The 16691-nt window shown below is 43.9% G+C and overlaps 1 protein-coding gene across 1 annotated transcript in view; it reads right to left on the reverse strand.

Annotated features, from left to right (window-relative positions):
• The window catches only part of ncoa1 (nuclear receptor coactivator 1), a 59095-nt gene that overhangs the window by 11996 nt on the left and 30408 nt on the right, over nucleotides 1-16691 (reverse strand). The window contains exons 3-12 of the mRNA XM_061051614.1: nucleotides 15747-15852; nucleotides 10713-10879; nucleotides 8688-8794; nucleotides 8409-8586; nucleotides 6749-6928; nucleotides 6069-6161; nucleotides 5785-5925; nucleotides 5308-5455; nucleotides 3252-4284; nucleotides 2200-2427 (exon numbers count right to left, since the gene is read on the reverse strand). Coding sequence (XP_060907597.1) covers nucleotides 2200-2427; nucleotides 3252-4284; nucleotides 5308-5455; nucleotides 5785-5925; nucleotides 6069-6161; nucleotides 6749-6928; nucleotides 8409-8586; nucleotides 8688-8794; nucleotides 10713-10879; nucleotides 15747-15835 — 2364 coding nt within the window. The 5' untranslated portion in view covers nucleotides 15836-15852. The remainder of the gene's footprint in view (nucleotides 1-2199; nucleotides 2428-3251; nucleotides 4285-5307; nucleotides 5456-5784; nucleotides 5926-6068; nucleotides 6162-6748; nucleotides 6929-8408; nucleotides 8587-8687; nucleotides 8795-10712; nucleotides 10880-15746; nucleotides 15853-16691) is intronic.

Genomic DNA, 16691 nt, shown 5'->3' on the forward strand with positions numbered 1-16691 from the left:
TTTCCTCTCACACACCGTTTGAATGCAGGCAGGTGAAGATCAAGCAGGCTATTGGCTAGCTCAGATTAGTGAATTCCCCCGAAGCCCGAGATGTAATTTCTTATTTTAAGACATGTGAGTAAAATGTACATGCCTCCATCTGCATTATTTGACTCATAACAAGCATCTCAGGCTGAATTCCTTGTTTCTAAAATCTCAGAATAAGAAGATTATCAGGACCTGTCAGGTAAATGAGGCTTTTATTTTTGAGTAGAAATGTGATAAATACACTTGCTGAGATTTGAGTTTTTGAAACGTAGACCGACTTAAAGACTGTGGTTTACTCTTTGATTTTTGCTCTTTTGATTAATCGACCCATCTGTCACATAACTGCATTTTACTTATCATCATGTTACTTCAGCATCTTTTTGCACTATTCACCACTGCACTGTTTCATATTTAGTCTTTTCTTATTCTGTTTATTGTTGATATTTAATGTTGCACCTGTACATAAGAGAGCACAGTTCACCGAAGTTAAATTCCTTGTGTGTGTGTGTGTGTGTGTAAGCATACCTGGACAATAAATCTGATTCTGCTCCAAACTTTGGCTTCTTTATTTAAGTTCCTCTGAAGTTTTTTTTTTAACAGGTTGCTGACTGTTACCTCTGTTCCAGTATCGTCTCAAACAACCGCTAACTGAAGGATTTATCTGACAGTGTCATTCATATTTCCTGTTGATGACTCATACTTCACTCGTATTCTCTTCCCTTTAGTGAAACTCTTCCTTGAATTGTGACTCATCGCTGCGTTGTTGTTTACGTGCTCTCTTAACTCCGCAGCATTGGGTACTGTAAATGACAATCATTAGCCATGATGAGTCCCCAACGAGAAGCTTCCTGGAGATCTATTCTACTGATCCATATTTAAATAGATACACATAATGTGAGTATAATAGAGCTCCTTTAAAGGAAACAATACATAAAGCTGTTTCATGGGAACTTTAAGAACGACGCTCCCTAGAGATCGACAGGTTTGTTTATTCAGTAAATCAGTTTGCACCACGCTGGTCGAGGTGAACGTGAAGACAAGCGAGAACTATAAAGTCCGCTTGTTTACACTCAAACTCTTTTATATCTCTTATCTCGCTGTGATCACAAGACTTACCACATCAAGAACAATGAAAAGGCAGATATGAGTATATGACTCTTACATTAAGGATTGATAAAAATCTCTTTAAAGGAGATCTGTTATCCTCACTTTCATCATTAATCATGTCAGTCTGGGACACTTATTGAGTAGCACTGTGAGATGTGTAGCTCAAAAACCTTCTTATTTATCTTTAACTGGTGTCAGTATAATCACTCATTTAAAGTTAATTTTAGCTACTGTCCCTTTAAGGCTCCCTCTCCCCACATGCCCACTTTCCTCTGATTGGCCAGCTCTGTTTGAGGTCGCATGGAAATTTGAGTGAGCTTCCGGGTGGGCGTGTCCTTCAACTTTGCTCCATGCCTGACGTCAGGTTCTGGCCAAGTCTCGTGAAGTTCTCGTTAAGTCTCGTTCAGAGCAGCAGGAAACCACGTCTGAGGATTACACCAACAACTGTGTATCTTCCAACATCATTACAAATATATAAATAAATAAATGACGTATTTAAATATGGATCAGCGTCATAGATCTCCCTGAAGGTGTTGTGTAACTTCACAGATGTTTCCAGTTGTTTTGGTTGAGTAGTCGTCTGCACATGTTGGAGAGGATCAATGTTAAGCTAACGATCGGGTTCATCACAATGTTAGCAGCGCAACATAAACTGCAGGAGCGACTCGTTTGGCTCTTTACTGAACCTCTAATGTGACATCACACATTTTGATCATTGCACATCTCTAATAATCTTAAATGTGTTCCTTTCATTAAATGTGTGTCAGTAAGCGCCCTCCTTTGTATTTTGTTTTTTCAACAGGTCTGAATCAAACAACCAATCAGGGATAGTTTGGACCTAACGAGCCAATCACAGCGACTCTGTGAGGAGAACGTTTGCAGTGGTTGCTTGGCAACAGTGAAGTTTCAAACCAGCCTCATCTTCTCTGTGTTTTTTTTTCCGTTGGGATGTTAATTTTGGTTTCTGACACTTTAAGTTCAGTAAAATATGAGCGACTGACCGACTGAGCGACTGACCGTCATCCATCTGGTTTATTGAAACTTTATTAACAACATTGACCGTACCGTGGAGTCCCGGCTGTCCCTGCGGCTGTCTCTGCGGTTATCTCCGACGGGGCTCGATTTGGGGCTCATGCAGGATGGGCTGCTGGAGACTCCTGCAGCTTTGGATGCACCCACTGACGGAGCAGTGGACCCGATACAGAGCGGCCCCTCCCCGCTGGATCTCTTCTCCACCTTCACTCTGACCGTCTGCAGACTGAGGGCAGACGGAGGCGGCAGGTCTCCCAAGTCCTTAAAAACCACAAATGAAGTTTCAGTTCAAATGATGTCATGACTCAGGAGGTTAAATAATTTAGATTCCAGAGGAAAATACAAATTCTGATATACAATAAGTCAGTTAGAGATTACATTTCTGTGTGGATATTAATCAAGGCTAACCAAGTGTGATTTACTAGAATCAAGAGAATATTGAGAATATATATCGATTTTTTTCAACAATGAAATAAATATGAATTAATCCTATCGTGAGCATCTTTCAGTTTGTGTGGATTTTTGCATCCCCTGAGCTAAAAGCAGGACATCCAACCTTCTGGTTGTGACCCCCCCCCCCCCCCCCCACCCCCAAACGCTTCTAATACCAGAATAAAAACATATATGTAAGGTTTCAATATTAGTTAAAAAAAAAACAGAAGACAATCGGATGATTTTCAGACCAGAAAAAAAAAAATGAAAAAAGAAAATCAATAAATGTGAGAGCATTGTCAGACAAAAAAAAAAAACATGAGTTTGATGTTAACACACAGTATGATGTTAAAAAAAACAAGAACAGGAAGATTGACGATGACTTTCAGACCAGAAAAATCCATGGTGTCCATGGTTTCAAGGGCGGAAAAATGAAGAAGAAGAAGAAAAACAAAACGTGAACAATGAAAAGAAAATCAATAAATGTGAGAGTCAAAAAAGCAAAAAAAAAAAAAAAAAAAACCATGAAAAGTTTCAAGGGAGGAAATCTCAGAAAACTTTAAGAAGTTGATGTTAAAAAAAAAAAACAAGAGGAAGATTGTAAGGATTTATGTAAGGATTCAAGCTGGAGGAATAAAGTTGATTATATTCACCTTTTCGTCTGTATCCAGTAGAAACCGGAGCAGCTGGTGGTCCTGAGGCTCTCTGGAGTTGGACTTAGGACCCGCATTGACCAGTGCAGGACTGGCCGGCGGCTCCTTCTTGATGTCCACTTGGTTCTTGTTGATTCCGTCCTCTGAGGTACAGGTGGTGGTCGTGTCGTTGGGGCTGCTGTCCTGGAGCAGCCGGTGCAGGATCTTATGTCGCTCAGTCAGAGTACTGTGTGAGGCAGGGCACTGAGGAACAGGGGTCGGAGGATGAGGTGATGAGGTGCAATGGATGCTGTTGTTGTTGTTGTTGTTGGATTCCACTCCTGTCCCATTGCTTTCCAGGAGCGGATTGTGTCTGGGGTTTCCCAGCGGCGAGGCAGAAGGAAGGGGGGCTTTTACAGAGTCCTCTCCCCCTCCTTCCATGTCCTCTGGAGGTTTTGCAGATGGAGGCCGGGTAGGGGTGCCGGCGGGCGTACTGGCTTGTCTCTGGGAGGCAGGAGAGGACAGGGAGAAGGACCCCGTCGAGCCACCGTTGGCGCCGCTACTACTACTACTACTACTACTACTACTACTACTACTACTACTACTACTACTATCACCAGCGGAAAGCTGCCGGTTAAGGCCGCCCCCGCTGCTGAGAGCCCCCGTCGGGGAATTGAGGCCTTGTGTGGAAGGAGAGAAGGGGTTCCCCGGTACCCGAGGGCTCCCCACTGACCCAGGACTGGCCCGTGGCATCCTGGGCGACATAAAAGAGGTAGGGGTGGCTGTGAGTGGGCTGTTCAGAGGGGAGGGGCTGTTGACCTGCTGGGAACAGGTCCGGTTGGGGGTCAGGTAGCCTGTGGGTGTGGTTGAGTTGTGTCCGTGAGAGGAGGCGTTGCCGCTGCTGTTGTTGGCAGCAGCGGCGACGCCGGAGCCTTGAGTCCAGTTGCTGCCGGGGGGAAGGGAAGGGGAGCGGGAGGGAGTCTGGGCAAGGCTGCCGAGGTTGGGTGGAAGGCTGGGGTTAGTGTTTTCCTGAGAGCTAGCAGTGTTGTGTTCCCTGTGAGGAAAAAAAGAAGATTAAAGACGACTGTATCCTGAGACCATAAACGAGTTAGTGTCACAGGTATGAGTCTGATCCAGGTTTTAAATGGAACCGAGAAAAGAAAACCTGATCATTTAGCTTCCTGTTAAAACACTGACTTGTTCTGGCGTCCTCTTTGGACAGTAATTCTGACGATGTCATCACAATTGTTCAACTTGTGTGTTTTCCTGTTTCACCTTTAACACTACCTGTAGTTTCTATAAAAAAAATGTTTCTACATGTTTTGTGCCTCACTTTCAAGAAAGCTGATGTTTTTAAATGTTCTGTAACACGCAGTCCAATTTTGGATGAACTGCTCCTGCAAGACGATTTTTCTAACGTGTTCAGGGAAGTCTACAACGTGCAGTTTTCTTTTAGTACCATCTGTTTTTCGCTTTGTGGAGTTTACACTCCTACTTTCTACAGTACGGTAATTAAGCTCTCAGACTAAGGTGAGAGGTGTGAAGTGCAGACCCTCGTCCCGCGTGTCGTTGACTTTAATTGAGGGGTCATTCAATCAAATCAGCACTTCACAAGCTTAATGACCTGAAGACAACCGTTTGCTTTAAATGCACCATTACGACCTCATGACGGAGAAAAGGTGGTAAAAAAAATGGAGCTGGCAGCCTCGTCAGCGTCGCCATGTTTCCCGGCACAGCGTGCAAAAAACACAATGAATGGGAGTGAATTTTTTAATTGCGTCATGTCTGTTGCAGTGTGTCATGGACGGTGCACGCATCAGTTATTTCACACTGGTGTATTGGTCGCATCGGCATGTAGGACGCAGCCAACTTTCAAATGATGTTTTTGGTTTCTCATGGAACACGAGCAGCAGTCTGTGTATGAGTCTCGTGTTTGAGAGTCTAGCCAGTAAGAGCGTAGTGAAAGCATTACTAATATTGGGAACAATATCGGGTCATAACGCACCAATGGCATGGCATGGAGAGTCTGTGCATTAGTGTGTACGTGTGTGTGTGTGGAAAGTGTGTAACACAGTACCTGTCAATAGTGTGAATGCCCATAATGAAGGGCTGAACATCAGGGTTGGGGGGGCAGCAGAACTTGCAGCGGGTCTGAGCGCTGAGCGGGGTTCCATCACTTAACGTGAAATGGTACAGCGGGCTGATGGCCGTGCCGTGGGTCATCACTGGTGGTGTGACACACACGCACGCACACGCACACACACACACACACACACACACACACAAAAACAAACAGGAGAGAAATAGAAGTCAGATACAAAATCTATGTGAAAAAGTCTCCTTATCTCCGGCTTTCTTTTTAAACGTGCAGCATTTCCTGCACGCCGACCGCGTCTAACATCACATCTCGAGAAGTTATTGAAATTACGGCATTCAAGTCATTTCTATTGTAATGACACTGAAGTGGTGCTGAAACTCTGGTAACCATGACAAAAGGCTGGCATAGAGCCCGTCCACGATCGAGCTGAACAAAAATCAATGGCGGTCAGCTCACCCTCATGCAGCAGCTTCTTGGCGTGGGAGGGCTCTTTGCCCTGCGGCTGAAAGAAAGCGTAAATGCACTTCCTGACCAGGTCCTCCCAGCCAGGCCGGCCCGTCGCTCGCAAAGCACTTGTTTCTATGGAGATGATCTTCCCTGAAGCAGAGGAACACACACACACACAAATTCAAACATCCAAAAGATCAGCCTAAATCTGCAGAAGCCTCCACACACGTCTTAGACTTTTAGGACTCCTCACTCTGCGTTCATGAGTGTACAGAAGTGTAGGTGTGTGTTACCTGTGGGGTCCTGCTTGGTGATGAAAGACTCAGTGTTGAAAGGCTGAGTGCGAGGCATCCGACAGGCGATACAGATCAGGCAGCTCTGCAGGTCTGCGAAAAGAAACGTCACAAAAAGAAAGGTTGGTTTTGCTTCTCTCAAACTCATTTCAGGTTAGAACGACGCTACAACTGGGACTATTCTTTCTTAAAAAAAAATCCTCCATCGACACTCCTGCAGACTCATGTTTATGACATTTACTGTCTGCAAACTGATTGAACTTGTTGTATAAGATTTTAAACTTTAACTCGGCACTGTAACTTCTAACTCTTTTTATATTTTTACTTTATTTAATTTAATTTGAATTATTTTTATTTGAACATATTTTCAGATTTAATAATTTCAGCGAGTTTTTAATTTTCTATTTTAATGTTTCTTTTCTTTCCTCTGTCAGGATGCTTTTTGATGTCTTGTGTGAAGCACTTTGAATTGCCTTGTTGTTGAAATGTGCTCTATAAATAAACTTGCCTTGCCTTGGATGTGTTTATGTAATCATTTTCCTCCGATCACTGACGCTGTTTCCTCCTCTCTATCTCCTCGCCTGTGTTGTATTAACTCTCTGATGTTTGTAGCTTCGGATAAAAAAAAAAAAGCGTCTGCTAAGTGTATTAAGTGGAAATGCTGACTGGTAAATATTTACCATCTCCCTCCTCCTGCAAGGTGCGCGGTTGGGACACGGTGAAACACTGCATGATCTCGTATTGTTGTCGAGCCTCGGGATTTTCCGAGTCCAACTCATCCGGCGGCCGCTTCAGCATGCGACAGTTAAACGTGTGGCTGTTCCTCCGGGCAGGTTCCTGAGGCCACGGCCCGCCGTTCACTGGACAGGAAGGAGAATTAAACACAGAGTTTGAGTAACATGAACAGAGTTATTAGGGAGGAGGGAGTTATTTTGTGTAAGAGGAACTACTACTTTGTAAGTAAAAAAGTAAGGAAGGCTCTTCAAGTGTTTGTGTGAGTAACACTGAATGTAAACAGAAGAAAACGTCACAGGCCAGATTTAAGACACTTCAGTTTTTAAACATAAAACAACATTCTTCATGGGACACTTAAGCATCACATTGGTCTAAGGACTCAGTATTTATTGAACTTACTGCTGCTTCTTTGTAAACATTTTAAAATGAAGTGTTAGTATTATTTCTTTTAGTGTAAAGAAACTCAGAGAAGGAGGATGAGAAGGGAGTTTGTTTGTGGTGGTAGGCGACGTTGAAGAAGTGAGTTTTTAGGGGATTTCTTGAAGGTGGAGAGTGGGGGGGGGGGGGGGGGGGGGGGGAGTGAGTTCCAGAGGGTGGGAGCAGGACCCCTGCAGGACTGATGGTTGGTCCTGCAGAGGAGGTTTGCGGAGAAGGAGGAGTGCGGGTGGGAGTGTGACGGTGGAGGAGCTCAGACAGGTAAGGGGGGGGACGGGGGGGGTTATGGAGGGCTTTATAGGTGATCATCATGATGAGTTTGAAGTAGATACGCTAGGGGATGGGGAGCCACAGCCACGGCTTGCCTGAACAACACACCCCCCTGCCCCCCCATCCCTCTTCCTGCATTTTATCCCATCTCTCCCCCTATCCCTTTCTAGGCCTGTGAAGACTGTTTCGTCATGAGCCGGGGATCCAGCCGAAGATTTCTGCCTTTTAATGAGGCAGTTTTTTCTTTTTGTAACATAACAATGAGTAAGGTCTTTTACCTGCTCTTTTGTAAAGTGTCTCGAGATAACACTTGTTATGAGTTGACGTCATACAAATAAAAATTGATTGATTGATTGATTGGTCACGGCTGCGGGAGTGTGTGAGAAGACGAGCAGTGGAGTTCATGATATATATTTTTTTGAGTGTTTTGGATGATGAACCGTAGATGAGACTGCTGCAGTAGTCTAGATGATGAAGGTGATGTGTTTGATATGTTGCTTGAAGGAGAGGGTTTATTAATCGGAGGTCAGAGGTCATTTAAAGGGACACCTGCCCAAGAATATTAGCAGCACACAGTTTCAACAAAACTCAAACTCATACAGTTCACATTACGTAAGAAAAAATAATCATTAAATCATCATCTTAAAGAGATGATCTGCTCCCCACACCTCAAACCTCACCCACACACATGCATCCCTCCGTCTCTGACTTTCCTCCTCTGGCACATTTTGCAGCTTTAATTTCAATAGTTTGTTATTCCATCTCTCTTCATGGTTGTTTAAATTTACTTTAAGCTAGAGTATGCAGCCGCTTAATTAATCCAAGTTAATCATCCGTATTAAAGACTGTATTGATTCTGCAGCCAGAACTCGTCTCCTGAGTTTTACCGGCTCCACTCACCCAGGCTTTTGGGCAGCAGATTACGGACAAATTCATTGTGGTCTCCCACGTGGAGGATGCTGTACACACTCGAGGTCATCAGCTCCTCCTGGCCGTATCCAAGGTAACCCGTCACGTTCTCGGAGACAAAGACGATGCGGCCCTCCCGGTTCACGACGAAGAAGAACCCATCGAGGGCCTGAAGGAGAAGACGAGAGGAGAAGGAGATTTGAAACTCCCAGCTGTGATGCTGCTGCGGAGGAAACGCTGCATGTTTGTGATTGTGTTTGTATTGTTCACCTCTAGCAGCATGGGCCCCAGGGCCTCTTTCTCCACCAGCCCCTGGCTGCTGGATGAGATGTCACTCTTCTGCACCTCGTCATCCGGAGACAGAAGGGCTGCTTTCTCTGTCATGGGGGGGGGGGGAAACGAGGACAAATCAGAAACGTGTTCACTAATAACATCAAAAATCGTCACCATGTGTGCAACCTATCCCAGCAGTTTTATTTGACATAATTTTGTTACTTTTTGTCCCCATGTTTTTCTTTGCCCTGTTTGCTCATTTACTTATTTTGTACTGACCCTTTTCCTTTTGTTTTGTTTGTTTTGTTTGTTTGTTTTTGTCTAAATCTGCTGGCAAAACTGTATCGTACCACAGTTCCCCCTCTTGTTTGTATCTCTTTTTTTTTTTAATTGTGTGAGTGTGTGTATGCACGTTTTGGTGAATAAAAGTAAAAAAAAAAAAGAAATGTGTTCACAGCGACTCATCCTGTAAATCAATAAAAACACCTTCAACTCCACACAGGAAGAATCACGATGTCTGAATTTTGATCAGCTAAAAAACTTTAAAACAGAGTAAGATTCAATGAGAACTGTTAGATGATTTGTTTAAAGGATCTTTTTACAGGGGTGCAAACTCATCAGGGATGAAAAAGGTGACATGGATCCAAACCCTCTAGGGGGGTCCGGGGGCATGCTCCCCCAGGAAGATTTATTTTAAATATCAGCTTTAAAATGTGAATTTACAGAAGATTTTAGCATTCAGACTAAAGAAGCAAACAATAAGAAAAACACAATTGCTTGTCGATATCTATGTTCTGTTTTAACTGTTTGATAAAGCTTCAGTGAATCATGAAAAACCCCATGATGCTCCCAACCTTCAGTCCCTTTTTATAAATGGGATGATTTTGCAGAACAGGGCTTACCATGTTCCACTAAGGGGTGATGTGAAGGGCAGTCACTATGCAGGTATCTCTCAGAGCAGAGTCTGACAGAACATAATGCAGTCATCAAGGATGACAATATTGTCAAATATCTTCTATAATTAAATATGAAACATTATCAATATATGAACCTGATGTTTAGTTCCTGCTGGTTTTCATTAAGTTTATATTCCCTCTCTTATTACATGTGTTGATCAGCTGTCACTTTAATGTTGCCTGAGATAATAATGAACCTTCAAGCTAGCACACGCTTTACCTTTGGCTACCAAACAGTAAATATGATCAGACAGGATGTTTAACAGAAAGGCTGGCTTGCTAACCAGACTTCGAATCTTTCCTCAGTGTTTTCACAGAAAAATAACGTTATGTAAATTAGCCATGTGCTGCACATTGCGACTCATTGAATCAGGTTTCATGCTTCTTGCGGCGATATTGCGCAATCGCGGCCGGCGAGAGGAGGGTCCGCAGAGGGTCTGAGCGCCCAGCCGCGCACCTCCAAGATTTTGTAACAACGCGGACGGGTTCGCGCCGACCGCGTTGCAATGATTGGCTGCAGGGCCCGGAAGTACTTTACTCGGGCCGTGTTGAGCGCTCGCGCTCTGACTGCAGTCAGTGTGAAACGACTCGATGTTCGCAGGGGCCGTGCTTGGCGGCCGCAAGAAGCATGAATCAGGTTTTCATGACAGCTCGCGACACAGATTTACCCCCCCCCCCCAATGTCTTTATTGCAGATCTAAATGAGTCACACAAATGACCTATTTGGAATCCAAAACGACGAAAGGTGACAAGTTTGCACCCCTGTTTTTAGTGAATAAAGAGAAAAACATGCAAACAATATGTCGCTTTGTCTTTCCGTGTTTGATTTGTTGTAAGAGTTTAGCTGGACATGTGCAAAGATGTGTTATTAACTCTGCCATAAAATAAAAAAAACACTTGAGTTTGGGCGTGATTAAAAATATTCCATGGACAATTTCAATCACTGAAATTTTCCTTTATAGCACAACTATTCGAACCAAACCATCAGAGTGCAACCGTCTTCATAGTAAAGGATGTGATAAGGATGTGTGTGTGTGTGTGTGTGTGTCCGTCCGTCCGTCCTCACCCTGCTCGCGCCGTTTCATCTGCTGGATTTGGTCCACGGTGCTCTTGAGGATGTGGCACTTGTCGGGCTTGACACTGAGGCTGGCAATGTCGCCCATGTTGGATGACAGCAGCTCGGCCAGCTCCTCGATGTAGTGGCACTCCAGCTCCCGTCTCCGCTTCTCCACACTGAAGAATAAAAAAAAAAAAAACACACATTTGTGGAAAGACGTGAGTCTCGAATATATGATCACTGATCACTGAGGAGGGGAGCTGTGATCCAAATTTAAATCGGCCTTTAAAGGTTTAATTTGAGGCTTTTTATGCCCTCATTTAGAGACAAGACAGTGGACAGTCATAAATCAAGATAAAAGAGAGAGAGAGAGAGAGAGAGAGAGAGAAATAGAGAGAGAGGGAGAGAGAGAGAGAGAAATAGAGAGAGAGGGAGAGAGAGAGAGAGAAAAAAAGAGAGAGAGAGAAATTGAGAGATGGAAAGAGGGACAAAGATAGAGAGAAAGAGAGAGAAAGAGAGAGACAGAGAGAGACAGAGGGAGAGAGAAAGAATGAGAGAGAGAGAGGGGGAAAGGGTCAAAGGTCTGATTGAACCTGGGCGCCCCACAAACAATCCTCGTGTCCATAAAGCATCAAAAAATACTTAAAATGGGCTGACAGTAAAAAACTGCAATTGTCCCCAAAAACATCGTCATTACTCACAATGACAACAGTGTTGGCTTGAGAGGCAGATCTGTGAGGAAGTAATTTGTAGAAAAGGGGAAGTTGGAGAGAGACCAGAGGACGTGTTCAGACAAGAACGACGGCTGACCTGGCTGCTGATTTAAAGTGGAGCCTTGTTCTGCGCGCTGACACCAACACAAAGAACATAACTCTGCGCTGCATTAAGATATGGAAGCGGTAAGTGTTTAATTGATTATTCAATTAGAGGAAGTTTTTGGATAAATCATTTACTTCAGGGTTTTTTTTTTTTTTTTCAAGGTCTGGGAAAAGTCAGCCTCCCCTGAAAGAACAACTAAACACTCACACTCCGTTATAGTCGTCTCTCTCTCTGTAGTAACTGTAAATCCATCCAGTTAACTTCCCCACATCGCAGACGTCAGCTGACCATATGTTGAGGTTTTGTTCCTCCAAAGAAGTCCTCTGGCGCCCCCAGGGAGATGCGACTTACATTTTAAAACGACCAACGAGTTCAACTGGTTCCAACTTCTTTAAAGTTGACCTACTATGCTGATCGCCATTTTTAAACTCACCTGTAGTGTAACAATGCTGGAAGCCGAAAGTAAACGTGGGCAGAGCACGAGGGAAAGGTATGTTGGAGTTATCCCAGGATACGTCTGCAGGGGGCGCTAAACGGCTTTTTCTGCAAATCACCTGACAGTTCCCCGATATGAAACCAAGAATTTCACAAGACAGCTTCAAGCCTCTATCTAAGCCTTGTGAAGAAGTTCACATAGACTCTCTTCTTCCAGCACAGGAGAGCAGCCCTCCCCTGGCAGCCCTGCAGCGTTCTGGAAAGTGGGCATGTAGGGAGGGGAGCCTTAAGGCGCTGACACACCAAGCAAACGGAAAAGAACTAGTGGCACCTCACATCGCCTCACGTCTGGGCCAAAAAGTTGCACTTGAACACACCGCAAAGACTACAGCCGACGGCCAACCACCACCTACATTCTGCTCACGCGTGAGAGGAAATAACTCGGTAGTCCGTTGTTATGATACGAGAAGACCATTTTCACACCGCTGTCCCTCACCACTCGTATTACAGGTAGACTACTAATGGCGCTGGCGTTGTCAGTTCTTGGTCTTTTAGTGGAAAAAGAAAAGAAGAGGAGACAAATAAGGAGAAACCGCACTAATGGGTGAAAGCATGGATACTACAGCGGCATGCTCAAGGGGCTTTACTGAACCTGAGAGGAGAGCTGGAGAGAAATGAAACCTCAGAACATCCAATCAGAGAGATTCCTCTCACCGACTGCCGAATCGGTCAAAAAAAAAAAAAAAAGGCAGACGGAGCTGGACATACCACAAAACCTAGGACGACAATCGCCAAACTGACAACATGAAAGGCGATAATGAACATAATATGGGATCTTTAATGTGACCGACGAGATATGAGAGTTTTTGGGTCAGATAGTTCTAATCATGAGCGTGCTGCCTTTAAAGACACGATCGCCTCAGAAACAGCTGGTTTGAATGATCACTGTGAGTGTTTGGATATGTGTAGGTAGTGCAGTGTGCTGTTTTCCCCCCTCAGCTCCCTGTTATACAGTCATGTTTCACTATTATGCAAACATGAAAAGTTGCTAAATATTAGAAAAGTCGAGGCGCTGACACAAAATACTTCAGCCTCAAAACTTCGGTCTCTTGGGCGCCGCTTTGTGCTTAACCTTGTTCTCAAGTTTCCAAACTATACTTTCATAGCGACGAGTTACAGCAAGGTATGTGGTAAACATGAAAAAAAGGAATGTGTGTATATGTGTGTATATGTGAGTGTGTGTGTGAGACGACAACAGAAAAGTAGGTCAGTGCATTGGCCAGCCAGAACACACAGGCGTGGTGACCGAGGCAGAGAGGGAGGGAGGGAGGGAGGACGCTGCTGTGTGAATGCGCAGGTCAGTGGCTGCCTGTAGCTCCTGCAGAAATGCAAGCTGGGCTCTTACATCAGCTTACATCAGCTCGGGGGCCTTATAGACCCCCACACACACACACACCCACACACACACACACACACACACACACACACACACACACACACACACACACAGCATGCAGTAAATTCATTCTTTAAACACTAAACAGGAGGCAAATTCTCTTCATGTGTGTGTCAATAAATCTGATTCTGCAGGGAGCGACTACCTTACACACCCCCCCAAACTTTAACCTCCAAACCTTAAAGGCTTTATGTGCGATTTTTTGATCCAGCAGATGTCGCCCTTGAGCACCAGCATGAAACCAAAACAACTTGCGCTGCATTGTTGTGTTAGCATGCTAACGCTAGCTCGTATCTTCACACTGCATGTAAATTTACCTGAAATGAGCGTGATCTAGAAACACAGTTAAGCAGTGAGTACAGTATGTTATTCTTCTTTTCTCTAGTCCCTCAATTAAACAACTTTTATACGCGAGGGGAGGAGTCAGCCGGCCGTCCAGGCGATGTAAACAAACTGAAGATAGGACTCTGAAAACTCTGAAAACATCACAGACAGTGGGACTCGGGTGTCACACCCATTGTAGACAGTCATGACTCACAGAGTTATTTTCAGAGGATATACTTGATTTATATTATGTTTACGCGTGAAAAATCACATAAAGCCTTTAAAGATGTTCTCAACCCCTGAAGAGGATCAAAAACTCGCTGCTGTGGCTTTTTGAAGATGCCAACGTTTGTCTCTTTTCTCCTTTTTTCTTTCGTTCCTCAATAGGTTAACAACATTCTTTCTGCAAAGATATTTCTGCCGCGCTGTTTGTCCTTTACGACAACAAAGGAAGAAACTTGATGTTCTTGACTTGCTGGTTGAACAAGAGAAGCAAATTGAAGACGTCGCTTTCAGATCTGGGATTGTTCAAGGCCTTCTTCACAACATTTCCAGACTGCTGGCCTTTGATTAAATACAGAACACCAGTCCCTGATTGAATGTTTAGATTAAGAGGGACTGAAACGTTGTGATTCTTCTAATGAATTGGTACTTAGTAATAGTAGTGTGCTGGATTTTTTTCTTTTCAAGTAGCCTCATAGTTTGTCGCCCTACGCACCTACCTTATGAGAGAGTTGGATGTGGGAACACCTCCTTAAAAAACAATGTTTAAAATGTAAAATAAAGGGGGTTTATTATATATTATAAACATTATACCAATGTCTGTGAATATTAATGGACAAAGCCTGAGTGATGTCATCGGTCTGTTCCTGAAGGGGGCTTTGGAGTCCCATCGATGGCGGTCTCCATGCTGGAAATCCTGTCTCACCTCAACTTTCAGTCGACCTTTTTTTTTTTTTTTTTTTTTTACTTGGCGGAAAGGTGACGTATGATTGCTTGTGCACACTTGGATGTAGGTCCTGTGTGCTGAGAATAAAAGCCCTGCACATGCGTTATGTTGCTATGACAACAGTCTGTTGACGACTGCTGCGTTGTCTCATTACTATATGTTTGAGATTGTTTGAGATTGTAGAGGATGCTAACCCTCCTACTTCTGTCTGGATGATGACTTTAATATCAATGACACGGAGCAAGGATCCGTCCGATCTACGACTGAATGTGATTGGCTGGTTGAAAAGAGTGCCGATGACCTCTACATCGTCTTTCTGATCAGTTGAAAGATTTTCAACTTGAAGCGCTCGGAGCGGTCACACAAACAAGGCGGAGCACTGGGCGCTGCGCTCTCCTCTTTGGGAATAACTGAAACACTAAGTGGACACAAGCCCGAAGAGTGGAATCCAACAGGAGCATTTTTACCCACTATCGTGATGTTTCTTAAAGAGGACATATTATCCCCCTTTCCCACCTTTTCAAACAGTCCCCCTGTGGTCTAAATGAAACATCTGTGCTGTGCTTAGGTCAAAATATAACATGCATCAAGCACCAGAGGAGGTTTGTGACCCTGTATAAACCAGCTCTCTCAGAACGCTCCGTTTTGGTGTGTGTGTCTCTTTAAATGCAATGAGCCCCGCCCCCTGAGTTTTCCCAGTAGACATCACTCCTCTGTAGAGAGAATAAAAATGGCCGACCTGTGTAAAAGTTTAGCTCTAGGCTGGGGGTGGAGTCCATGGGTGGAGATATCAGGGGAGGGGAGGGGATTTTTTTTTTACCAGAATCCCACTGTGACATCACAAGGAGAGCAAATTTGAAACAGAGCATTTTTCTCTGTGTTGTAAGACTTATGCAGACCACAAACAAAGGACTGGATGGGTTTATTTCACATCTTGTGGGTCAGTAGACACTCAGGTTACCAAAATAAATGTTCAAAAACATAAAATGGATTTTTCACAATATGTCCCCTTTAAGTGTCGTCTTTGAAACAGAAAGCACACACAGCCGGGGTCTTTTACCTCTGCCCTGATGTGTCGCATGGTGAGACCTTCCTCTTGCGTGACTCTGGTGTCGCAGGGTCCAGAGGGTTCTCCCCTACTGCACTCATTTTCAGCTTCAACTGACCTGTGGAGGAGGTAGACAAAAAAAAAAGGGAAGGAAGGTAAGGACATGTCATTAAAAATGTAAATGCAACAATTAAACCTCACAGCTTCTTGCTCATTACATCAAGCAACACTTAACACCGTCGCTCCCGGAGCCGCCGTTCAAGTGACCCTCGGTAATTATTGTTTTGAAGCCTTTGATTAAAGTGTGCGCGACAGGTTTTCGGACACAATCATCACTTACATGACAGCTGTTAGTGCAGCACAGTATTTAGAGCTGCATTGTGTTTTACGGCACAACACAGCGCTCGTATAAACTCCAGTTAGTGGTCAGAGTTCAGCATGTTTTCAGTGAAGAGGCAGAGCAAAAACACAAGAGCTGAAGATAACGCTGCTTCCCTCCACAGTTTAGAATCATTAACATCTTCTTGTTAAACAGATTTTTACAGAACCTAAAAAACAAATAATAACAAATTGTCCCACAATGTCACAAAACATAACAAACATCCACAAAAACATGTTCAAATTGAGGAAGTAATTGTTGTTTTGAGTGCTGTATTGCTGCAGAGATGCCCTGACCTACAAATCTGGTTTTGCGTGATGTAAGAAAACATGTTTGTTTGGTACGAGCACAACAAACATTACATCATGAATCACATCACAGTGGTATTATCTGTCAGAATAACCACAGCATGATTCATTTCTTTAACATCACGCAGCCTTATAGTTGAGTGAAAAAGAGACGGTTAACTCTAGTCCTCTATTGTCAGTTAAGACAGCTTTAAAGGTCTCATATTCTCCTCCTCATCAACCAGTTTAAATAAGTCTCAGAGCTCCTCAAAACATGTGTGTGAAGTTTCT

The sequence above is a fragment of the Labrus mixtus genome, chromosome 12, assembly GCF_963584025.1.
Source record: "Labrus mixtus chromosome 12, fLabMix1.1, whole genome shotgun sequence".
NCBI lineage: Eukaryota > Metazoa > Chordata > Actinopteri > Labriformes > Labridae > Labrus > Labrus mixtus.